This window comes from Rhinoraja longicauda, chromosome 14 (genome assembly GCF_053455715.1).
Source record: "Rhinoraja longicauda isolate Sanriku21f chromosome 14, sRhiLon1.1, whole genome shotgun sequence".
In the NCBI taxonomy this organism is placed as follows: Eukaryota; Metazoa; Chordata; class Chondrichthyes; order Rajiformes; family Arhynchobatidae; genus Rhinoraja; species Rhinoraja longicauda.
This window is the reverse complement of record NC_135966.1, coordinates 34,337,875-34,365,058: the sequence shown is the minus strand read 5'-3', so window position 1 is coordinate 34,365,058 and position 27,184 is coordinate 34,337,875. Positions and strand designations below refer to the sequence as shown.

The window sequence follows — 27,184 nt, the reverse complement described above, 5'->3', positions numbered from 1 at the left end:
AACATTCGTCATAATAAAACTTTCAACTTGATTATCGGAGCATAAAATGCCTCAAAATTCATTCAGACCACCACAGAATACTTTGGATGTCCCACTTGATGCTTCTTCAGAATCTCAACCAAAAATGCTCAAACAAGAAATGTAAGCGCATAAGCAAATAACAACGAAAAAGCTCTTTGCCTTGTTAATCTATGTCTCCTTATTTAGCACAAACAGTTTTGACTGACCACATACATACTTTCGCTGCGACTGCAGACCACGTGTTCTTTCTTGGGCTTTGAGCACACTACATAGGCTCCCCACAACTAAGAAGGAGGTAATCAGAACTTCCGTGGAACACCATCTATTTGCCTCGACATGTGACACCTACAGCTCTCAGAAAGTAAAATACTCTCCAGAACTGTTTACATAGTTACCATTACAAAAGGCACTTTTGAAATTCATGCAGTCTGCCATAGACTACGCTGCTATAAATCACTGATATTTCTTCAGAACTATTTCCAATATCTCATTTTCTCATTCTAAAAGAACAAAAGCAGCAGAGCTTTGACAGCACAACATAATTCCCGTCACATCATCAATCTTGAATACACCATTGTCCCTTGATATCAACCAAGTCAAATCCCCTGAGCTCACCCCAATATGGTAAGATAAGCATACTCTTACTATTCTATCACAGAGGGACATGGGACCCCCTCCCCCTCCCCCTCCGTCCCCCGCCCCCCCCCCCCGTACAACATGTAATGAAGTTGCAATGAGCAGGTGTTTCTGTTTCTTTGAAATAACTCACCTCGTTATTCATACGGAAGTTGGAGTTTTCAGAACTTATCATTCCTGGCTTCTCTTTACCAATAGTTTTTTTCGGTAGATAATCCATTGCTGGAGGTAGCCCACAGGTTTGAGTGGTCCTGAAATCTCTCTTCACCGACTGCAATGTTGAACAAGACTCATAACGGTAACTCTGAGAAAGCGGATCACATCCGAACACCTCAACGTAGTTCGGTGGTATCTGAAGACTTCTGCTGGCATTTTGAATCCCATTCAAAGAACTCCTTGATTCCAAACAGCAGCAGACATTCAGAGAACCATATTGGCGCCCTAAGCCATTTCTGTTTTTATGAACCTTTGCAGCAAGGATAATTAAAATCACGAGGAAAATGATAGATGTCGTTCCTAAAGCTATGACCAAAGAAAGGTTCAAATCTGGAGTTAAGACGTGACCTTTAGATAGACTGGCGGCACTGGATATCGTGTCGCTTCCTTTCACAGATAGTACGATAGTCAATGTAGCTGAAAGCGATGGGATTCCACTATCTTTTACAACAATCACCAGCCTTTGTTTAACTGCATCCTTTGTCTCAATGCCACGGATGGTCCAAATTTCCCCTGTGTCCTCTGACATAGTAAAAAGATTACGGTGGGTGGCCTGAAACACATGATACGTTAGACGGGCATTCTGACCTGAGTCGGCGTCTGTGGCGGATACCTTGGCAACTAGATATCCAGGTTCTGCAAACTTGGATATTGTCTCCATTACAGTTGACCCATATTCTGGCAAAGGATTAACGATCACTGGAGCGTTATCGTTCTGATCGAGGATAACAACGTCCACAGTAACGTTCGCTGAGAGTGGTGGGACTCCAGAATCCAGCACCAATACGTGGATTTGGAAGTTTTTCAATTGTTCGTAGTCAAACGATTTCTGAGCAAAAATGACACCATTCTGTGCGTTAATGGAGACATACGCGGCCACGACTGAATTCAAGATAGAAAAGTTTAATCTTGCGTTTTGTCTCGTGTCTGGATCATAGGCCGTGAGTGAGAATATGGAATTCCCAACAACGTTATTCTCCATGACATTTGCAGTGTATGCAGCCTGCGTAAATCTCGGTGCGTTATCATTTACATCTGAAACATCTACACGGATATTTTTCTTCGATGTGAGCGGTGGGTCCCCGGCATCCGTGCATGTCACGGTGATGTCATACCTGGAGGTAGTTTCGCGATCCAGCCCCTGTTGTACAAGCAGTTTCCAATTATTCCTCACGGATGATTCCAGCTTGAAGGGCAGTTTGTTCGGAATTTGACATTGTAAATGTCCGTTTTGTCCAGAATCCTTATCTTCTGCGCTGAGAAGGGCAACAATGGTTCCGATTGGAGCATTTTCTGCAACTTCACGGGACATGGATGTCAAAGACACTTCAGGGGCATTGTCATTCACATCGACAACATCCACCAACACATCACAGTATTGAGGTATTGCGTAAGGTCCGTTGTCGATTGCCTGGATATTAATCACAAATGTTTTGCTTTGTTCAAAGTCCAAATATTCTTTCAGTTTGATTTCACCAGTTTCGGAATTCACAGCAACTAATTTACGAAGGTCAACAGAATTAAGGCTGCTGAGAGAATATGTTATCTGTCCATTAGGGCCATCGTCTAAATCAGTGGCGTTTAACTTAATAATCAGACTACCTATGGGAGCCGACTCCCTCAGATTAGCACTATAAACCGATTGTGAGAAAACGGGCTCATTGTCGTTCGCGTCCTTCACTTTGACAGTTATGTGAACCGTACCCGATCTTACAGGGACTCCGCCGTCTTCAGCAAGCACCGTTACCTCATGGGTCGATGTCGTTTCTCTATCCAGGGTCCTCTGCAGCACCAACACTGGTAAATTTCCTATCCTGTCACGTTCTTGTACATCAAGAATGAAATATTCATTTGGAAGGAGCTGATAAGTCTGCACGGAGTTCGTCCCAATGTCCGGATCGTGAGCCCCCTCGAGCATGAATCGCGCACCCGCTGCCATATTCTCTGAGATTTCAAGACGGATCTGGCTATTGGGGAAACTGGGAGCGTTGTCATTTACATCGAGTATCTCCACTTCCACCTGGTGAAGACTGAGGGGATTTTCAAGCACGACGTTCAAGGGTAAAATGCATTCGGTACTCGGACCGCAAAGCTGCTCTCTGTCGATTCTCTCTTTCACAAATAAAATCCCTTTTGCAAAATTTACGTCAACATACCGCTTCCTCGGGCTGGGCGCCACCCGCAAACTGCGAGCCGAGAGCTGCTTTAAATCTAACCCCAAATCATTTGCGATATTCCCAACAAAGGCACCCAGTTGCAATTCCTCGGGAACCGAATATCGAATCTGCCCAGACACAAGGTCCCATGAGCAAAAAAAGCAGCACAATATTCGGTATTTGAGCAGAAAATATATATTATCTCTCATTTCCAGGAGAAATCATTCCAATGGTTTCAACACGAGACTATACCTTTCGAGAGCGATATAATTTGAACGCGACAAACGACGCAGGAAATTTCTCCACCTCCTTTACGAATTGTTCCAATGTTGTAATTTAAACGTTTTGTTGTATCCAGTGCGAAATGAATCGAGCAGAAACCGTCCGGAGCTGCTGCCTATCCAGTGTTCACGGCGTCTGATCGGACGAGATGGCGGCTGGGTATTGTAAGGGGCTGTGCAGATCACCAGTCGCCTCCAACCTCCTGATTGGTGGATAATATAGCAATCATATCCAACCAATTACAATTCAGCACATTTCTTAAAGCAAGAACTGCTGGATCTGACGCAGACCGTTTTCAATTTACCGTTGCGCAATTGAAATTGCTTTTAGCGTTTTGGATGCTGTCACTTTCTGTGGAAAGCTACCCCCACCACCGAATTTTGAGGAACTGCAAGAGTGAATATATTAAAGATGAAATATGGGAACAAATGATTACAGAAATTTTATCAGAAGAAAAAGTAACTATTTTTTCTGCGAATCTAATTTCGCGTAGCCTTCATCATGTCTTTACGATCGTGGCGATCGGTTAATAGCCAGTGACAGAACGCTATCATTCTGCTTTTGAATAGAATCAAAAAGACCTGATGCATAGTTTCGACCTGGACTGTGGACAATTTACCCACCCCCCCCCCCACCCCTATCCTCACCAGATGCTGCTCGACCCGCTGAGTTGAACCAGCAGATAGTTTGTTGCTCCAGATTCCACCATTTGCGGTTTTCTGTGCCTTCAAAACATATCACCGAAGATTCACCTAAATGAATATCTCCTTTGTTGCTCAGTTTCAAACGAAGCCATCAATGGCACGTTCATTTCTGGAATATTACTTTTATGATGTCTGGTGGCGTCAATAAATAACAGAGTAAGTTATATTGCATCACTTATTTTCTCATTTTAACGGTTGCACGCAGATATTCTTTCTAAAGTAAAACGTTCAACGTGGTTGTCTTTCCTTAAAATGTAAACAATGTAATTGGTATCTTGTCTACAGTTAAAATCTCCTGTTATGAGATAAAATCTACGGGCAATTCTCCGGAACTAATCATAAGGAGTAAGTTGGATTTATTCACAAAATGCTGGAGTAACTCAGCAGGTCAGGCAGCATCTCGGGAGAGAAGGAATGGGTGACGTTTCGGGTCGAGACCCTTCTTCAGACTGATGTCGGGGGTGGGACAAAGGAAGGATATAGGTGGAGACAGGAGTAAGTTGGAGGTTGCTTCTGCACAAGTTGAAAAACAAATCTTTTCCCAGGTACTTTACCATTTTCTGGTTCCATATCTGCTAAATGTTAACCTTAGACTTGTAAATTATTTATATTACCATTCCCTCGTTGATACTGTGTTTGTATTGGAATTCCTTATCAACCGCCTTACGGGAGAGCAATCAGCACAAGCACTGCACTGGTTCTCGAAGGCATCTCAAAAGCACATTTTCGAGGGTTATGAGGGATGGATAAACCACTGGGCTGCCGAAAACATCCGCATCCAATATTTTTTTTAAAAGGATGACAGATGATTGAAAACTGATGATTCGAAAATCACGGATTTACTGCAACAATTCGTCGGAATTCGATTTTGGTCCCTCCACACTTGTTAAACGTACGCAGACACCTGTTCAATGCAAATGCAATGTTACATGCGGTAACGTTTGTTGATTCCCATACGATATCGATTAGTATCAATATTCCCTGGACAAAGAGGCAGTCCGCACCCATATGGAATAAGTCATAGGGCCATAGACTCAAACAGTGCTGAAACAAATCCTTCGGTCCAACTCGTACATAACGACCAAGGTGCCCCATCGAAGCCAGGTCCCAGAAATTTGTGATGCGAGGAGGTAGCACTTCATACATAATATAACTGGTAGGCACCAGATCTCCGCAGCAACAGATATGGTAACTACTCCCACGCTAATGATGTCACACTGTCATTGTTGAATTCGCATCCCAATGACATTGTTTCACCGTATAGTGGGAACTGGTGAATTAGCTATACGAATATTCTGGTTATGACAAGGCACCAGTCATTGTGTTTTGAAGTGAGGATGAGGTTCACTGCTCTTCTGCCACTTGGAAATTGCAAAACAAATTTTGATTCGGATATTTTCCAAATGCCTGGATATGTTGTGAGAATCACTGAGACATGGCTACAAGAGGACCAGGGCTGGGAACATAATATTCAGGGGTACACCACATATAGAAAAGACAGACAGGTTGGGAGAGGGGGTGGGGTCGCTCTGTTGGTGAGGAATGATATTCACTCCCTTGCAAGGGGTGACATAGAATCAGGAGATGTAGAATCAGTATGGATAGAAATAAGGAATTGTAAGGGTAAAAAGACACTAATGGGAGATATCTACAGGCCCCCAAACAGTAGCCTCGACGTAGGGTGCAAGTTGAATCAGGAGCTAACATTGGCATGTCGCAAATGTAATGCTACCGTGGTTATGGGAGATTTCAACATGCAGGTAGACTGGGAAAATCAGGTTGGTAATGGACCCCAGGAAAGAGAGTTTGTGGAGTGTCTCCGAGATGCATTCGTAGAACAGCTTGTACTGGAGCCTACTAGGGAGAAGGCAATTTTGGATTTAGTGTTGTGTAATGAACCTGATCTGATTAGGGGACTCGAGGTAAAAGAAGCATTGGGATGCTGTGATCACAATATGATAAGTTTTACACTACAAATTGAGAGGGAGAAGGGAAAATCGGAAGTGTCAGTATTACAGTATAGCAAAGGGGATTACAGAGGCATGAGGCAGGAGCTGGCCAGAATTGACTGGAAGAAGATCCTAGCAGGGAAGACGGTGGAACAGCAATGGCAGGTATTCCTGGGAATAATGCAGACGTTGCAGGAACAATTTATCCCAAAGAGGAGGAAAGATTCCAAGGGGAGTAAGAGGCACCCGTGGCTGACAAGGGAAGTCAAGGACAGCATAAAAATAAAAGAGGAGAAGTACAACAAAACAAAGAAGAGTGGGAAGCCAGAGGATCGGGACTCTTTTAAAGAGCAACAGAAGATGACTAAGAAGGCAATACGGGGAGAAAAGATGAGGTACGAGGGTAAACTAGCCAATAATATAAAGGAGGATAGTAAAAGCCTTTTTAGGTATGTAAAGAAGAAAAAAATAGTCAAGGCAAATGTCGGACCCTTGAAGACAGAAGCGGGGGAATTTATTATGGGGGACAAGGAAATGGCAGACGAGTTGAACCGGTACTTTGGATCTGTCTTCACTAACGAAGTTTTAAGCAATCTCCCAGATGTTCTAGTGGCCAGAGATCCTAGGATGACGGAGGAACCGAAGGAAATCCACATTAGGCAGGAAATGGTGTTGGATAGACTGATGGGACTGAAGGCTTATAAACCCCAGGGCCTGATAGCCTGCAACACAGAGTACTTAAGGAGGTGGCGCTAGAAATTGTGGACGCATTGGTGATCATTTTCCAATGTTCTCTAGATTCAGGATCAGTTCCTGTGGATTGGAGGGTAGCTAATGTTGTCCCACTTTTTAAGAAAGGAGAGAGAGAGAAAACGGGAAATTATAGACCAGTTAGTCTGACATCAGTGGTGGGGAAGATGCTGGAGTCAATTATAAAAGACGAAATTGCGGAGCATTTGGATAGTAGTAACAGGATTGTTCCGAGTCAGCATGGATTTACGAAGGGGAAATCATGCTTGACTAATCTTCCGGAATTCTTTGAGGATGTAACAAAGAAAATTGACAGGGGAGAGCCGGTGGATGTGGTGTACCTTGACTTTCAGAAAGCCTTAGACAAGGTTCCACATAGGAGATTAGTAGGCAAAATTAGAGCATATGGTATTGGAGGTAGGGTACTGACATGGATAGAAAATTGGTTGACAGACAGAAAGCAACGAGTGGGGATAAATGGGTCTCTTTCAGAATGGCAAGCAGTAACTAGTGGGGTACCGCAATGTTCGTTGCTGGGACCGCAGCTATTTACAATATACATTAATGACTTGGATGAAGGGAGTAAAAGTACCATTAGCAAATTTGCAGGTGATACAAAGCTGGGTGGTAGTGTGAACTGTGAGGAAGATGCTATGAGGTTGCAGGGTGACTTGGACAGGTTGTGTGAGTGGGCGGATGCATGGCAGATGCAGTTTAATGTGGATAAGTGTGAGGTTATCCACTTTGGTGGTAAGAATAGGAAGGCCGATTATTATCTGAATGGTGTCAAGTTAGGAAAGGGGACGTACAACGAGATCTGGGTGTCCTAGTGCATCAGTCACTGAAAGGAAGCATGCAGGTACAGCAGGCAGTGAAGAAAGCCAATGGAATGTTGGCCTTCATAACAAGAGGAGTTGAGTATAGGAGCAAAGAGGTCCTTCTGCAGTTGTACAGGGCCCTAGTGAGATCGCACCTGGAGTAGTGTGTGCAGTTTTGGTCTCGAAATTTGAGGAAGGATATTCTTGCTATTGAGTTCGTGCAGCGTAGGTTTACTGGGTTGATTCCCGGAATGGCGGGACTGTCATAGGTGGAAAGACTGGAGCGATTAGGTTTGTATACACTGGAATTTAGAAGGATGAGAGGAAATCTTATCGAGACGTATAAGATTATTAAGGGGTTGGACACGTTAGAGGCAGGAAACATGTTCCCAATGTTGGGGGAGTCCAGAACAAGGAGCACAGTTTAAGAATAAGGGGTAGGCCATTTAGAACTGAGATGAGGAAAAACTTTTTCAGTCAGCGAGTTGTGAATCTGTGGAATTCTCTGCCTCAGAAGGCAGTGGAGGCCAATTCTCTGAATGCATTCAAGAGAGAGCTAGATAGAGCTCCTAAGCATAGCGGGGTCAGGGGGTATGGGGAGAAGGCAGGAACGGGGTACTGATTGAGAATGATCAGCCATAATCCCATTGAATGGCGGTGCTGGCTCGAAGGGCCGAATGGCCTCCTCCTGCACCTTTTGTCTATTGTCTATTGTAACTGCAACAATGCTGAACATGAGTCATGGTAAAACTTTCAGCTTGACTATCGATGCCTAAAATGCCTTCAGATTTCATTCAGACCACCACAGAATGCATTGGATAACCCACTGATACTTCTTTATAATCTTAACTAAATCTGGCCAAACAAGAAATGCAAATTGCATAAGCAAATAACGAGAAAATCACATGCCTCATTAATTCATGTCTCCTTACTTAGCGGAAACATTTGAACAGGCCACATAGCTGCGACTGCAGACCACATGTGTGTTTCCTTGGGCTTCGACGGCACTCCATAGACTTCCCACAACTAAGAAGGAGGTATCAGAATCTCCGTGGAATACTGTTTGATTTCCATCATAGGAGACACCAAGATTTCTCAGAAAGTGAAATACCACCCAGAACTATGTTTACAGAATAATTACCATTACAAGGAGTCCTTTAGATATTAATGCAGTCTGCCATAGAATACACTGCTATAAATCATTGACATTTCTTCAGAGCTATTTACAAAGTCCCACTTTCTCCTTCCAAAGGTACAGCAGAGCATTGACAGCACCACGTAATGCCCGTCACAACATTTAGCTTGAATACACCTTTGTCCCTTGATATCAACCAAGTCAAATCACTTATATAGAAACATAGAGACATAGAAAATAGGTGCAGGAGGAGGCCATTTGGCTCATCGAGCCAGCACCGCCATTCATTGTGATCATGGCTGATCGTCCACAATCAATTGAATCACTCCAATAGATTAAGCGAAGCATATATTTGCCATTCGAACATTGTGGAACACAGGAGCCCCTCGGCTCAACATGCAATTGTTGGAATGTCCAGAGTTCACAAACAGATTGTTTTTCTTTCTATGAAATAACTCACCTCGTTATTCACACGGCAATTGGACTTTTCAGAACTTATCATTACTGGGTTCTCTTTCCCAATAGGATTTTTCTGGATATAATCCATTGCTGTAGATAGTCCACATTTTTGAGTGGTCCTGAAATCTCTCTTCACGGACTGCAATGTTGAACAAGACTCGTAACGGTAACTCTGCGAAAGCGGATCACCTCCGAATACCTCAACGTAGTTCGGTGGTAACTGAAGACTCCTGCTGGCATTTTGAATTCCATTCATAGACCTCCTTGATCCCAAACAGCAGCAAACGTTCAGAGAATTGTATTGGTGTCCTACATAGTTTCTGTTTTTATGAACTTTAACAGCAAGGATAATTAAAACCACGAGAAAAATTATAGATGTCGTCCCCAAGGCTATGACCAAGGAAAGGTTCAAATCTGGAGAGAAGACGTGATCTTTAGAATGACTGGTGGCACTGGGTATCGTGTCGCTTCCTTTCACAGACAGTACAATAGTCACTGTGGCTGAAAGGGATGGGATTCCATTATCTTTTACAACAATCACCAGCCTTTGTTGAGATGCATCCCTGGCCTCAATGCTACGGATGGTCCAAATTTCCCCTGTGTCCTCTGAAATAGTAAAAAGATTACGGTGGGTGGCCTGAAAAACGTGGTAACTCAGACGGGCATTCTGACCGGAGTCGGCGTCTGTAGCGGATACCCTGGCAACTAGATATCCAGGTTCTGCAAACCTGGATATTTTCTCCATTACAGTTGACCCATATTCGGGCAAAGGATTAACGATCACTGGAGCGTTATCGTTCTGATCGAGGATAACAACGCCCACTGTAACGTTACTGGAGAGCGGTGGGACCCCAGAATCCCGCACCATCACATGGATTTGGAAGTTTTTTAATTGTTCGTAGTCAAACGATTTATGAGCAAAAATGACACCACTTTGTGCGTTAATGGAGAAATACGAGGCCACGATTGAATTCAGGATAGTAAAGTTTAGTCGGGCGTTCTGTCCCATGTCTGGATCATAGGCTGTGAGGGAGAATATGGAATCACCAATAACGTTATTCTCCATGACATTTGCAGTGTATGCAGCCTGCGTAAACATCGGTGCGTTATCATTTACATCTGAAACATCTACACGGATACTTTTCTTGGATGTGAGAGGTGGCTCCCCTGCATCCGTGCATGTCACACTGATGTCAAAACTGGGAGTAGTTTCTCGATCCAGCCCGTGTTGTACAAGTAGCTTCCAATTATTCCTCACGGATGATTTAAGCTTAAAGGGCAGGTTATTCGGAATTTGACATCGTACTTGCCCGTTTTGTCCAGAATCCTTATCTTCTGCGCTGAGAAGTGCGACAATGGTTCCGTTTGGCGAATTTTCTGCCATTGTACTGGACATAGATGTCAATGACACTTCAGGCGCGTTGTCATTCACATCGATAACATTAAGCAATATATCACAGTTTTGAGGTATTGCATAAGGACCGTTGTCGATTGCTTGTACATTAATCACAAATGTTTTGCTTTTTTCAAAGTCCAAATGCCCTTTCAGTCTGACTTCACCAGTTTGAGAATTCATGGCAACCAATTCATGAACGACAGCGGTGTTATGGGTGCTGAGAGAATATGTTATATCTCCATTAGGGCCATCGTCCAAATCAGTAGCGTTTAACTTAATAATCAGACTTCCCGCGGGAGCCGATTCCGCCAGACTGACACTATAAACGGCTTGTGAGAAAACAGGGGGATTGTCGTTCGCGTCCTTCACTCTGATAATTACCTGAACCGTACCCGATCTTACAGGAAGCCCGCCGTCTTCAGCAAGCAGCGTTACCTCATGGGTCGATGTGGTTTCTCTATCCAGGGTCCTCTGCAGCACCAACACCGGTAAATTTCCTATCCTGCCACGGTTTTGTACATCAAGAATGAAATACTCATTCGGAAGGAGCTGGTAAGTCTGTACGGAGTTCGTCCCAATGTCCGGATCGTGAGCGGGCTCGAGGTGGAATCGCGCTCCCGGTGCCATATTCTCTGAGATTTCAAGGCGGAACTGGCTTTTCGGAAAACTGGGAGCGTTGTCATTTACATCGAGTATCTCCACTTCCACCTGGTGAAGAGTGTGGGGATTTTCAAGCACGACGTTCAAGGGTAAAATGCAATCGGTACTCGGCCCGCACAGTTGCTCCCTGTCGATTCTTTCAATCACGAATAAAATTCCTTTTGACAAATTTATGTCAACATATCGCTTCCTTGGGCTGGGCACCACCCGCAAACTGCGAGACGAGAGTTCCTTTAAATCTAACCCTAAATCAATTGCGATATTCCCAACAAAGGCACCCAGTTGCAATTCCTCGGGAACCGAATATCGAATCTGCCCAGAAACAAGCTTCCAGGGGCAGAACAAACAGCACAATAGTCGGAATTTGAGCAGCCAATATATATTATCTCTCATTTCCAGGAGAAATCATTCCAATGGTTTCAACCCGAGACAATGCCTTGCGACAGCGATTTGATTTGAATGAGACAAATACGGCGCCGAAAATGTCTCTACCTCCTTTGCCAATTGTTCCAATGTTTTCATTTAATCGTTCTGATGTTGTATCCAGTTCGAAATCAATCGAGCAGAAACCGTCCGGAGCTGCTGCCTATCCAGTGTTCACGGCGTCTGATCGGACGAGATGGCGGCTGGGTATTGTAAGGGGCTGTGCAGATCACCAGTCGCCTCCGACCTCCTGATTGGTGGATAATGTAGTAATGATATCCGACCAATTACAATTCAGCTCATTTCTTAAAGCAAGAACTGCTTAATTTGGCGCAGACTGGTTATAGCTGCGCAATTGAAATTGCTTTCAGTATTTTGAATGCTCTCACTCACTTTGGAAAGTAACCCACAGAACCGAATGTTCGTGAAATACAATACATTGAATATTTTAAATATGAAATATGGAAAAAAAGGACTTCGGGAATGTGATCAGAAAAAGTAATTAATTCATCTTGCTGAGAATCTAATTTCGCGTATCCTTCTTCATGGGTTTTACAATCGTGCATACTTCTTAATTACTTCTGATAGAACGTTATCTTTGTGCCTTTGAATAGAACCAGGAAAAAAAATCGACCCGCGTCGAAACCAGAAACAAGGTCCCAGGGGCAGAAAATGCAGCACAGGAGAGATAATTCCAATGGTTTCAACCCGACACGTCGAGGGTTTCGACTCGCGTTCCACTGAGTTCAATCAACGGAGAGTTTGTTGTTCCATATTAGAGCATCTGCTGTCTTCTGTCACTTCAAAGCGTATATCCAAAAAGAAATCCCTGAAGAGATGCTGCTCGACCCACTGAGTTCAAACAGCAGACAGTTTGTTGCCCCAGATTCTTCCATCTGCAGTCTTCTGTGTCTTCAAAACTTACAACAAAGATTCATCGAAGCGAATGTCCTCTTTGGTCATCATTGTCAAACAAACCTGTGAACAGTACTTTCGTTTCTAAAATATTATTTTTAAGTTGTCTGATGGTTGCAATAAATAACAGAGTAACTTTAATGTTATTAATAGTTTTTTATAATTTAAGGGTTGCACGTGAGCACTCTCTGTCGCCTTTCTACAGAAAAACCTTACGTGGCTGCCTTTGCTTAAAATGTAAACCATGTAATTACTATCGTGTCTGCAGTTAAAATCTCCTTCAAGTCCTGATATAAGATGATATCTGCAAGCAATGCCCCTGAAAAGCCATAGAAGTAATTTAAACTTAGCTACTGCCCAAGTTCAAAAGCAAACATTTCCCCAGGTATCTGGTTTCATTCTTGCTAAATGTTTAAATTTGACTAGTGATCATTAGTCACCCACTTCGCTGATCCTTAGTACCAATCTTGGAAATCCATACCCAGCCATCAGCAGAAGGACTGCACTGGTTCACGAAGGCTTCTCAGCAGCACTTTTTCAAGGGTAATTAGAGATGGATAGAACACTGGCCTTGCCTAAAACATCTGCATCCAAGATACAAAAAAGGATAAAGTTAATGGTGAAAACTGCTGGTTCTAAATTCACAGCATCACGGCAGTAATTCATCAGAGCGCTATAGATTTTCGAAAGTCAGACACATGTTAAACTGCAAATACAATGTTACATGCGGGAAGGTTTCCTGATGCCCACGCAATATCGATTAGTATCAATATTGATTGGATACGGAAGCAGTTTGTAAAAATGTGGACAAAGTCCTAGAGTCATACAGTGCGGAAGCAGAGCCAACAACCCAATTCGGCCATGCCGATCAAGGTGCCCAGTGTAAGCCAGTTCATAGACAATCGTGATGCATTGAAGTAGCACTTCCCGCATTAGACAATTGGGAGACATCAGTTATCCCCAGTTAAAGGTATGACAACTACTCCTATTCAAATTACATCACACTGCCATGACTGAATTAATATCCTATTGACATGGTTTCACTAATATATTGGAAACTGCTAAATTAACTACATAAATGATTTGGTTATAACAGGATACCAGTCATTGAGTTTCCAGATGAGGATGAGGTTCCCTAGTCTTCTGCCACTTAGAAATTCCAAGCAGTACTTTGATTCGGATATTTTCAAATGCCTGGATATGTAACTGCAACAACAGATGGAATGCTCGACATCATTCATGGCAAAGCTTTCAACTTGGTCACCTGTATATAAAATGCCCTAACCAGCCCACCACAGAATGCACTGGTTATCGCACGGATTCTTCTTTATAATTTCACTCAAATAGGGCCAACCAGGAACTGCATGTGCATTAGGAAATAACATCACGAGAAAACATTATGCCTTATTAATCTACGACTCCTTCTCAGTCAGAAACATTTTGGACTGGCCACATGCATACTTTTGATGCGACTACGGACCGCATGCGTTTCCACTGGCAACTAAGAAGGAGGTAATCAGAGCTTCGGTGGAAAACTGCCTATTTAGCTGGATGGGTAACGCCAATAACTCCCAGAAAGTTCAATATTCTCCAGAACTAAGCTTACAGATTAATTCACATTGCACAAAATACATTAGGTATTCATAGAATATGCCATGGAATATATTATCAATCACTGGCAATTCTTCAGAAAAAGTTCCGAAGCTTCACTTTCTTATTCCAAAAATATTATAGCAACGGCGCATTGACAGCACCACATAACTCTTGTCACATCATCAAGCTTGAATATACCATTGCCCTCGGATATTAACCTACTCTAAACCCTTGAACTCACTCCGATACATTAAGGTAAGTGTACAGTTATCATTCGATCCTGGCGGGACCGGAGAATCCCTCAATACAACATGCAATTAAGTAATTATCACTTGGCAACATTAAAAAAAACGTTAGGACACCCATTGCTCAATAAGGGTGAAATAAATTCAAGTTTCTCAATTTGGCATGATCTCAAACCAAGGATTTTACCGGATACATAAGTGTTAAATTGATAGTTGACTGGAAGTAAATTGTCTCCGGCAAGTATTCTGATCTTATATGTTTATTTACAGAACTTCTCTAAATGAGCATATAAACAACTCAACACAAGTCAACGCCACTCCTGTCGAAATGTCCTTGCATTTTGACACTCCAGTGGGACATCCCAATGCAATTTCCGATAAAGTTTTGTATTACTGCTATAACAGGCATATTGTTATACTGCTATAACAGTCATATCGTTATACTGCTATAACAGTCATATTGTTATATTGCTATAACAGGCATATTGTTATATTGCAGCCAATCTGTGCACAGCCAGTTCCCCAACACTATTGTAGTTTGGTGACATTTAATCTTTTATTTAAAATTTTTATTCTAAAAATACTGCCTGAGTATGTCTTCTCTGTTTTTTTTCTCGAAATAATGCAAACGCTCTGCTTCCAGAGAAGACACAATTCTCAACGCACTATCTGTTCCAAAAGACAATATCCTCGAATGTACAAAACTCCTAAAGGCGTTCAATACTACATGCCAATTTACTTTTGTTCTGCACGTTTGCCCGAAAGAGTTTCAAACCATGTAAAAGAGAGCCCAGATAATCTTGGGCACACTCGGCATGAACGGCCGTTTGTATCGAGAGTCCTAATCTTTTGGAAGTGTTGGGACATGTGATGGGTATGTGGGAGCAAAGGACATGTAGGTAGTTGAACGGAAGTCGAGATGCTTTAGGCGAGGTAAAGGTTTGCGCTGCCTCCAAAGTGACATATGGAGAAGTATAAGCTGAGGCAAGTAAATGCATGTTGTTAGAGGGTGTGTGTGTGTGGGTGGGGGAGCTGGAATGGCGAGAAACAAATGACCAATTGTCGGACAGGAATACTTAGCCAATGTGGAGACAGACGTATCAAATATTTGTTACAGGTAGATCTCTACATATCAAAATAGGTCGGTTTTAATATGAAAGGGACGAGATAGCTGCGTGAATTAGTTGAATTCCTTTTTGAAATTCGGAGCGCTGCGACGTGCCTGAATGGGAGCTGAGATGCTGTGTCTCAACTGTATGCCAAGTTGCATTGGGAGAGTTTAGAAGTCGCTTCAAAGTGAGATTGGAATGCAAATTTCAAGTGAATAGCGAATGGACGCTCAGGGTACTCCAAGTAAGCGCACGGAAGAATTGTCATAAGAGATAGGAGCAGAATTGGGTCATTCAACCATTAAGTCTGCTCCGACATTCAACCATGGCTGATCTATCTCCCCCTCCTAACCCCATTCTCATGCCTTCTCTTCATAACCTTTGACAGCCGTACTAATCAATTAAGCACTCAATCTACGCGTGTATACCTCGCGGGGCACCACATCTTGAACGCAGAAGGCATGGCATTAGATTGGAAGAATTGTAACTGCATCCTCACCTCGGCTCAAAGGGCTGTTTGGGCTTCAAAAACGAATGTTTTATCAATAGAACGAGAAATAAGTGTATTAGAAAGAAAAAAATTAAAATACCTCTCAAAATGACTTCGAGAACACTGATTAAAAACTGCTTGTTAAAATATTAAAATGAGATATAATTCGTCTGGGACATATCACCACGAGGGAACAAACGTGGACTTGAAATAGAATTAGGACAGAAAACAGAAATTTTGATTTAAGCTCCATTTTTTCCTGCATATGTTAATAGCTTGGTTTTAACATATGCAGGAAAGTTCATTTGTACTTTGAAATAAAACTCGCAAAAGTTTCCTTCTCGATTTACTATTGTCTCACCTCTGGAACACTGTATTTTACAGAATTCGCCATTGCAATATTTTCTCTTCCCATAGAGTCGTTCAGCAGAATGTTCTTGTCGTTTGGGGATCTGCCCATTTTGGGGACGATTAAATCTCTCTTGGTTGACTGCAACGTAGAACAAGACTCGTAGCGGAAACTTTGGGAAAGGGGATCGCCTCCAAACACCTCAACATAGTTTGGTGGTATCTGAAGACTTCGACTGGCTTTCTGGATCCCATTAAGAGAATTCCTTGATTCAAGGCAGCAACAGATACCTAGGGAAGAGTGTTGGTATACCATACCATTCCTGTTCTTGTGAACTTTAACAGCGAGGATGACCAAAATAATGAGGAAAACGACAGATATTATTCCCAAGGCAATAACCAAGGAAAAGCTCAGTTCAGGAACGAAACTTGGATCTAAAGTCGAACCATTGACACTGGAGAACGTTTCGGTATCGGTCCCAACCACAGTTAATACTATAGTTACAGTGGCAGAGAGTGATGGAATTCCATTGTCTTTTACCAAAACCACCAACGTTTGATGAGACGCATCCTTGTTCAAAATTGGACGTATAGTCCAAACCTCACCCGTGTCTGCGGAAACGGTGAAAAGATTGTGATGAGTAGCCTGAAAAATCTGATAAGAGAGATGAGCATTCTGACCAGAATCTGCATCAGTGGCTGAAACTTTGACAACCAAGTATCCTGGTTCTGCAAATCTGGATATTGTTTCTATCGCTGTTGAACCATATTCTGGTGAAGGATGTAAAATCACTGGAGCATTGTCGTTCTGATCAAGGATAACAACGTTCACTGAAGCATTACTCGTGAGCGCACCAGAGTCCTGCACTTGAACCTGTATCTGAAACCCTTTCAATTGCTCAAAATCAAACGTTCCCCGAGCATATATGACACCGGTCTCAGAATCAATTGAGACATAAGAGGCTATTGAGCAATTCTGAACTTCTGACTCCAGGATAGAGAAGTTCAGTCGGGCATTTTCTCCAACATCTGGATCGAAGGCCGTCACAGAAAATATAGAAGCCCCAATAACATTGTTTTCCTGCACATTTGCCGTGTACACCGGTTGAGAAAACATTGGCGAGTTGTCATTTACATCTGAAACCTCTACCCGGATGGTTTTCTGCGAGGTAAGGGAAGGGTGCCCCGCATCCGTGCATATTATAGTGATATCATACTTCGGGATAGTCTCCCGGTCCAGTGGATATTGTACAATAATTCTGTAATAGTTCTTGATAGATGAATCGAGCTTAAAGGGGAGTTTATTTGAAACATGGCATTGCACCTCGCCGTTCTGTCCCGAATCGTGGTCTTCTGCACTGAACAGTGCCACTACAGTCCCAAGTGGAACGTCTTCCGACACTGTCTTTGATAAAGACCGTAAAGTAATCTCCGGCGCGTTATCGTTCACGTCGACAATTTCGACCAATACGTGACAATACACGGGGATAGCGCCGGAACCCTTATCCATCGCCTGCATGCTAACCTCAAAAACATTGCTTTTCTCATAATCCAAACTCCCTCTGAGTCTGATTTCACCAGTTTTGGAATTCACATCAACAATTCTGCGGGCAACAGCGGAAACATGGCGACCGAAAGAATACACTATCTCTCCATTGAGGCCATCGTCCGGGTCAGTGGCGTTCAACGTAAGGATTAGGGTCCCTTTCGGTACAGACTCCAACAGGCGAACTTTGTAAATCGACTGAGAGAAAGCAGGCGCGTTATCATTAACATCCTTCACTGTGATTATAATCTGAGCTGTTGCAGATCTCGAAGGCAAACCACCGTCCTTAGCTGTTAACATTAAACGATGTACTGACTTCGTTTCTCGGTCCAAAGGCTTCTCTAGCAACAGTACCGGCCACTTGTCCTTCCCACTGCCCATTTGTACGTCGAGAGTAAAGTATTCATTTGTTTGGAGCTGGTAGGTTTGCAACGAGTTTGTGCCAATGTCGGGATCGTGTGCGGGTTCAACAGGAAATCGCATACCCGGTGCTGTAAATTCTGTACTTTCAAGGCGAAACTGGCTTTGAGGGAAACTGGGGGCATTGTCATTTACATCGAGAATCTCCACTTCCACTTGGTACAGGCTCAATGGATTTTCAAGCACAACATCCAAGGGTAAACGGCAGTCGGGTTTCGACCCACAAAGCAGTTCTCTGTCGATTATTTCCTTCACAAATAAAACCCCACTTGTCAAATTTACGTCGAAATATTGCTTCCTTGGACTGGGCGCTACCCGGAAACTGCGAGCCGCCAGCTGCTTTACATCTAAACCTAAATCGACAGCGATTTTCCCAACAAAGGCTCCATGTTGCAGTTCTTCAGGAACAGAATAACGAATTTGCCCATACACAAAATTCCACGGGGCAAACACAAAGATCATCAATTGGCATTTTATCAACCAATATAATTTATATCTCATTTCCAGTAGAAGTCATTCCAATGCTTTTAAAAACAGGCAGTATTATCCATTGTCCTTTTAACGATTAGGTCGGTGTTAAGTAGAACCAAAACAACACAGAATACATCCGTACCTCTTGCGAATCTCTCGAATTATTTCATTCAAACGTTCGCAGTTTCCTGCACATTTGCGAGAGGCTGCAAAAATCCCAGAGCTGCTCGCTATGCAGCTTTCACTGTGTCTGATTTTACGTGATGGCGGCCGCGTCTTGAAGGGGGCTGTCCAGATCACTAATCACACCTCAGCTCCTCATTGGTGCAGAAACTCATTGATATTCGACCACTCAGGATTCAACTTGTTTCTTAAAGCTAGACGTGCTTAAAATAATGCAGAATATTATTGTATTTATTGTTGCTTGGACAAATTTTCTTTCGGAGTTGCAGATATATATTTTGCCTTCTGGTGACTGTTTCAACGATCAGCGTATTGCGAAGCTATATTCGACTTATTATATTTAAAGCCAGGTTTGAAGAATGGGTTATGATGGAAAAAGATAAATGTAAGGAATATCATTGGACTTCATGATTCATTTCTAGTAATGGTACTGACACATTATTATTTTCTGAATTTACAACTATACAACTGTAGAACTGGAAGTCAAAATTACCCCTTGCATTCAAGAAGAAATTAACACTTAATTTTACAGAGAAGTTTAGTTTCGGAAAGGAACCTTATTCAGACGATGTACATGAATGAGCAAACCACGCATGTGAAAACGTGAAGGGCATTGAATGCCTCGAAAACGCGGGAAAACTGCTGGGGAAACTCGGCAGGATCCCCAGCATATGTGGAAAGTAACATCTAACACTATACAAAGCGATTTGTTTGAGATATTAGTAATCGAATTGGTAATCATTTGTAGAAAATCACTGTTTTCGCTCATGACTTAGAAACTAGTATATAAGGAAGTTTATGTACTGTACCTCCCTCATTAGCATTCAAATCGTCATTTATAGCGAATTGAAATCAAATATTTGCGATTAAAGGCATGTTCTTTTACTTATTTATCAAAATAATCTTTATTTACTTTTTTAATCATTCGTCATATTTTTCGTTATTTAGATGGCATCATTCCAAATACCTACCTCCAAGCTTCTTTCTTTGAGCCCACGGCCTCGTGCGTTCGCTTTCGACACCGATGACGTTGCATTCATTTTTCAGTTCTGCGGAGAATTTGTCTGACGAATTTTGTGCGGGGTACACGTCATACACATAGGTTGATTAACATGGGCTTGATCCTTGTACGATTTGATGCAGCTATTGTCGATCAGATACGCATTTCCACCACTGACTTAACCGTACATTCCAGATTCCTTCCATCCTCTGGGTGAAATTACTATTCCTCTGATTTCTTCTAATTCTCTTCTCTGTATCCATAAAACTATGCCTTCTGTATTTCTGCTCTGGAATAGTCGTTCCAATTACGCACCCAGCTTATGTTCTTCATTTTATAGATCTCACTCAATTCGTTCTCAACCCCCCCCCCCCTTCAATGGGAAATGAGTACAGCTGCTCTTGTCTCTCCTGACGACTATCATTTTCAACCGCAAAAAACAACACTGTGAATTTGTTCTGATCGCTGCTAAGAGTGTACTGACCAGAAATGCACATCAGACTCAATTTATGACTTAAGAAATATTGTACAAAGACGTACTAAGACCTCCATACACATATGTCACCTGCTCTGATAAAAGAAGCCAGGTATTATGTATGCCATATTGACCGCTTGTCTAACTGTGCAGCCATCTTTTTAGTTTAGAGATACAGCGCGGAAACAGGCCCTTTCGGCCCACCGGGTCCGCGCCGACCGGTGATTCCACCACATTAACACTATCCTATACCGAATAGGGACAATTAAAAAAAAACATTTACCAAGCCAATTAACCTACAAACCAGTACGTCTTTAGAGTGTGGGAGGAAACCGAAGTTCTCGGAGATAACCCACGCAGGTCAAGGGGAGAACGTGCAAACTCCGTACAGGCAGCACCCGTGGTTGGGATTGAACCCGTGTCTCCGGCACTGCATTCGCTGTAAGGCAGCAACTCTACCGCTGACTTAGAGTTTTAGGGATCCTTGGACGTGTACGCCAACGTCCACGTGTTCCACAATACTCCCCAGGCACAACAATTTACGATGTATGTACAATCTTACTAATTGGCATTCAATTCCATCTACCGTGGCTTTGATTCACCAATTCCTTCTCAGTAGGAAGTAAGCGTAAAAATCACTTCTAACATATACGGCGATATATCCCACGATAGAAAAGTAACAAACTATCACAGATTGGAATTAAATTCGCCTGGTTCCAATTATTCTGCATTTATATGATTAAGGTCATGCATAGATATATGGACAATAGACAATAGACAATAGGTGCAGTGCGCCATTCGGACATTCGATCTAGAACCGCCATTCAATGTGATCATGGCTGATCATTCACAATCAGTACCCCGTTCCTGCCTTCTCCCCATACCCACTGACTCCCCTGTCTTTAAGAGCTCTATCTAGCTCTCTCTTGAATGCATCCAGAGAATTGACCTCCGCTGCCTTCTGAGGCAGAGAATTCCACAGATTTACAACGCTCTGACTGAAAAGGGTTTTCCTCATCTCCGTTCTATATGGCCTACCCCTTATTCTTAAACTGTGGCCCCTGGTTCTGGACTCCCCCAACATTGGGAACATGTTTCCTGCCTCTAGTGTGTCCAATCCCTTAATAATCTTATATGTTTCTATAGGATCCCCTCTCATCCTTTTAAATTCCAGTGCATACAAGTCTAGACGCTCCAGTCTTTCAACATACGACAGTCCCGCCATTCCGGGAATTCACCTAGTGAACCTACGCTCTACGCCCTCAAAAGCAAGAATATCCTTCCTCAAAGTTGGAGACCAAAACTGTACACAGTACTCCAGGTGCGGTCTTACTAGGGCCATGTACAACTGCAGAAGGACCTCTTTGCTCTTATAATCAAATTCTCTTGTCATAAAGGCCAACATGCCATTAGCTTTCTTCACTGCCTGCTGTACCTGCATGCTAACTTTAAGTGACTGATGAACAAGGACACCCAGTTCTCTTTGTACTTTCCCATTTCCTAACTTGACACCATTCAGATAATAATCTGCCTCCCTGTTCCTTCCATCAAAGTGGATAACCTCACATTTATCCACATTAAACTACATCTGCCCACTCACACAATTGTCCAGGTCACCCTGAATCCTCAGCATCCACCTCACAATTCACTCTGCCACCCAGCTTTGTGTCATCCGCAAATTTGTTAATGTTATTTTTAATCCCTTCATCTAAGTCATTAATGTATATTGTAAATATCTGCGGTTCCAGCAACAAGCCTTGCGATACCTCACCAGTCATTCTGAAAGGGACCCGTTAATCCCTACTCTTTGTTTCCTGTCTGCCAACCATTTTTTTACCCATGTCAGCACCCTACCCCCAATACCATGTGCTCGAATCTTGCCCACTAATCTCCTATGTGGAAACTTATCAAAGGCTTTCTGAAAGTCCAGGTACACTACATCCACTGGCTCTCCCTTGTCCATTTTAACCTAGTTACATCTTCAAAAAATTTCAGAAGATTAGTCAAGCATGATTTCCCCTTTGTAAATCCATGCTGACTCGGAACGATCCTGTTACCGCTTTCCAAATGTTCCGCAATTACTTATTTTATAATTGACTCCAGCATCTTCCCCCACCACTGATGTCAGGCTAACTGATCTATAATTTCCCGTTTTCTCTCTCCTTCCTTTCTTAAAAAGTGTGATTATATTAGCTACCCTCCAATTCACAGGATGTGATCCTGAATCTATAGAACATTGGAAAATGATCACCAATGCATCCAAGATTTCTTGAGCCACTTCCTGAAGTACCCTGGGATGCAGACCATCAGGCCATGGGGATTTATCAGCCGTCAGTCCAATCAGTCTACCCAACACCATTTCCTGCCTAATGTGAATTTCCTTCAGTTCCTCTGTCACCCTATGACCTCTGTCCACTTGTACATCTGGGAGATTGTTGGTGTCTTCCTTAGTGAAGACAGATACAAAGTACCTGTTCAACACATCTTCCATTTCCTTGTTTCCCATAATAAATTCACCTGCTTCTGTCTTCAAGGGACCCACATTTGTCTTAACTATTTTTTCATCTTCACGTACCTAAATAAGGTTTTACTACCCTCCTTGATATTCTTGGCTAGCTTACATTCGTACCTCATCTTTTCTCCCCGTATTGCCTTTTTAAGGCAAAAGGCAAATTTTGCCTTTTCTCCCCGTATTCTGTTGCTCTTTAAAGGGGTCCCAATCATCTGGCTTGCAGCTCACCTTTGCTATGTTATACTTCTTCTCCTTTATATTTATACTGTCCTTGACTTCCCTTGTCAGTCACGGTTGCCTCTTACTCCCCTTAGAATCTTTCTTCCTCTTTAGAATGAACTGATACTGCATCTTCTGGATTATTCCCAGAAATATCTGCCATTGTTGTTCCACCATCTTCCCTGCTTGGATATCTTTCCACTCAACTCTGGCCAGCTCCTCTCTCATGCCTCCGTAGTCCCCCCTTGCTCAATTGCCAAACTGACACTTCCGATTTTCCTTTCTCCCTCTCAAATTGTAGATTAAAACTAATCATATTATGATCACCACTTCCTAATGGGCCTTGGGTTCCCTTATCGAATCCGGTTCATTACACAACACTAAATCCAAATTTGCCTTCTCCCTGTTAGGCTCCTGTACAAGCTGCTCTAAGAATCCATCTCGGAGGCACTCCACAAACTCCCTTTTTGGGACCTTTACCAAGCTGATTTTCCCAGTCTACCTGCATGTTGAAATCTCCCATAACCAGCGTAGCATTACCTTTGCGACATGCCAATTTTAACTCTTGATTCTACATGCACCCTGTATCCAGGCTACTGTTTGGGGGCCTGTAGGTAACTGCCATTAGGGTATTTTTACTCGTACAATTCCCCAGTTCTGTCCATACTGGTTTTACATACCTTTATTTTCTGTCATATTCGGTTTCACAGCATCTGCCTATTTTATTTGCATTTGAAGTATAAGGAAATTAATCAATCTGGAATGATCTAATAAGTACACATTACAACAGTGAATCGAGACCAATGCGCCAGAAATACGGTGACTACATATGAACGGGTGACTAAACATTACCGAAGGCAATTAAACTACATGGCTGAACATCCCATTTTGTTTTTAAAATGTACAGTATAGTATCTGCAACTTGTTCATTTGGGTGTTTCCAAATTATCACAGGACAGACAAAGCATATAATACAGAAAATATAATTTAGCTTCAAGAAGAGAGTATTTCAATAACTCATAGCTGTCTTAGAATGCGTCAAGAGTGTCACATGAAAAGTGCCCCACGGCCCACCCTGTCCACAGCCGACCAAGTTGACATACTGGGTGATACCCATCTGCCTGCATTTGGGGACTTGGCACATGACATTCTAAATCCTTCCTAATCATATATCTGTCCAACTGGCTTTTAAAAGTCGTAATTGTATCCGCTTCTATAGCTTCAGCTTCAAACTCATTTCAGATACGGACTGCACCCTTGGTGTAAAAGATGCCCAGAATTCCCTTAAAAATCGATTTCCTATCACCTTAAGCCTCTGCCCTTTAGTTTCCGAATCATCCGCCCTGTGAAAATGACTAAGAGTATTCACTTGGTTCATGGCCCTTAAGATCTTGTACAACTCAATAAGTCACCACTCAGCCTATATGGTCCACGGAAACAAAGTCAGAGCCAACGCAACCCCGCCCTTTAAATGTGTAAGAAGGAACGGCAGATGCTGGTTTTCATCAGTTTGAAGAAGGGTCTCGACGCGAAACGTCACCCATTCCTTTTCTCCAGAGTTGCTGCCTGACCCGCTGAGTCCCACCCTATAACTCACGTGCAGAAGACCAGGCAACGTACTAGTAAAATACCTGTGCACCCTTTCTAACCTGGTGTTAGGGTGCTACAGATGGGCGATCAGAGCTGTACATAGTGGTCCAACTGTGGTCTCAGCAAGGACATGTACAGCTGCATCATGCTGTCCCAATGTCTAAAATTCAAAACCATTCCCAGAGAAGGGAAGCGTGTCAAAAGCCTTCTTCACTGCACCGTCTATCGGACTTGTCACTTTTAGGGAACCGTGCACTTGTACTCAGTTTTCTCTGTTCTGTAACACACTTCGGGGCTCTGCCATTTACTGCGCAAGTCCTCCCTGGTTTGTCATAACAAAGTGCAGCACCTCACACTTGTCTGAATTAAGTAAGATTTGCCATTTCAGACCCACAGCCTAAATGATCTAGGGAGCTGTTGTATATAGGGAAATCCTTCCTCACTCTTTGCTATATCGTTGGTGTCACCTATATACTTACTAACATTGTAAAGTCCATTTTCCTCCATATCGCTTTTGTAGATACGACACAGTGCAACAGTGGACACTGCTACAACCCCTGCTGTACACCACGGACGGAGGCCTCCAAGCATTAAAAAACAGCCTACACAATTGCCCTTTGACATTTCAGCAAGACAATCTTCAATACAAATGTTTTGCCACCCAGCCATTCTATGTGCCGGAACACTCCAGTTTAGGCTACAATACGGCTTCCTTATTGGACCTTGCGATCAGTCTGAAGGTCCCGTGCAGAAACGTCACCCGCCCTTCTCAGTGATGCTGCCTGACCAACTGTATCACTCTCGCACTTTGTATCTATCTTCGGACTTCCAAAGCACTTGGTATACCCAGTATAACGGTATAACCCGGACAGAACATTAGCCGTTAATGATATAAAGATCATAAGATCATAAGTGATAGAAGTATAAGTAGGTCATTCAGTCCATCAGGTCTACTCCGTCATTCCTCCCTCCTAACCCCATTCTCCTGCTTTCTCCCCATTACCTCTATCACCCGTACTAATCAAGAATAATCAACTAAAAAAACAAATAAAATCAATATGAATGATAATTGTAAGGTATGCAAAGCGATATTTCACCAGTGTTATTAACTTCCCTTTCCCAGTAGCATGCTTCTGTGCATAAGGCATTGCATTCGATGGTTGATATGTTTGAGGCGTCGTGATGTTTCTTTTCACGGACTGCAACGTTGAACACGATTCGTAACGAAAGCTCTGAGAAAGTGGATCACCTCCGAATACTTCGACATAGTTCGGTGGTATCTGCAGGCTTCTACTCGCCTTTTGAATTTCATTCAGAGAACTGCTTTGTTCCAAACAGCAGCAGACGTTCAGCGAACTGTACTGGCGTCCCACACCATTTCTGTTTCTATGAACCTTAATGGCAAGGACAATTAAAATCACGAGGAAAATGATAGATGTTGTCCCTAAGGCTATGACCAGGGAAAGGTTTAGATCAGGAGGGAAGTCACCATATTCAGACAAACTGGTGGCACTTGAGAATGTCTCACTCCCTTTCACAGATAGTACTATGGTGAGAGTAGCAGAGAGAGATGGCGTTCCATTATCCTTTACCACAATCACAAGCGTTTGCTTGGAGGCATCCCTGATGCCAATACCACGGATAGTCCAAATTTCTCCCGTGTCTGCTGAAATAGTAAACAGGTTGTGATGAGTAGCCTGTAAAATTTGATAGCACAGTTGGGCATTTTGACCGGTGTCCGCGTCAGTAGCTGATACCTTAACAACTAGGTATCCAGGTTCTGCAAATCTGGACATTGTCTCCATTACTGTTAACCCATATTCGGGCAAAGGACTCACTATGACTGGAGCGTTGTCGTTCTGATCAAGGATAACAACATCCACAGTAGTGTTAGTGGTGAGCGATGGGACTCCAGAATCCTGCACCCGAACGTATATTTTGAATGTTTTTAATTTCTCGTAGTCAAAGGATTTCTGAGCAAATATGACACCACTCTCTGGATTGATGGAGACGTAAGATGCAATGGAGGAGTCCTGAACTTGAGATGGCAGGGTAGAAAAGTTAAGCCGGGCATTTTGCCCTATATCTGGATCAAACGCGGCTAATGTAAATATGGAGGCCCCGATGCCGTTGTTCTCCATAACATGGGCGGTGTGAACCCTCTGCGCAAACATCGGTGCGTTATCATTTACCTCGGAAACATCTACACGAATTGTTTCCGTGGATATCAGTCTGGGGTTCCCAAGGTCTGTGCAAGTTATGGTAATGTCATACCTGGAGGTAGTTTCTCGATCCAGCTTATGGTCTAGAAGCAATCTACTAAAATGTTCCAGAGACGAATCCAATTTAAACGGTAGTTCACTTGATATTTGACATTGTATCATATCATATCATATCATGTATATACAGCCGGAAACAGGCCTTTTCGGCCAACCAAGTCCGTGCCGCCCAGTGATCCCCGTA

At 42.9% G+C, this 27,184-nt stretch overlaps 2 protein-coding genes across 11 annotated transcripts in view; both read right to left on the bottom strand.

The window, feature by feature from the left end:
- LOC144600208 (protocadherin gamma-B2-like) overlaps positions 1–27,184 on the bottom strand; it is a 219,018-nt gene that overhangs the window by 118,522 nt on the left and 73,312 nt on the right. The window contains exon 1 of one of the 10 annotated variants that reach the window (XM_078411711.1): positions 16,319–18,877. The exons of the other annotated variants lie outside the window; for them this stretch is intronic. Within the exon in view, the coding sequence (XP_078267837.1) occupies positions 16,319–18,772 (2,454 nt within the window). The 5' untranslated portion in view covers positions 18,773–18,877. Of the gene's footprint in view, positions 1–16,318; positions 18,878–27,184 lie in introns of those variants that run through there. 10 annotated transcript variants of the gene reach the window in all.
- Positions 25,753–27,105, bottom strand: LOC144599969 (protocadherin gamma-C5-like). Its single transcript, XM_078411253.1, has one exon. It carries the CDS (start codon positions 27,103–27,105, stop codon positions 25,753–25,755), a length of 1,353 nt encoding a protein of 450 aa, XP_078267379.1.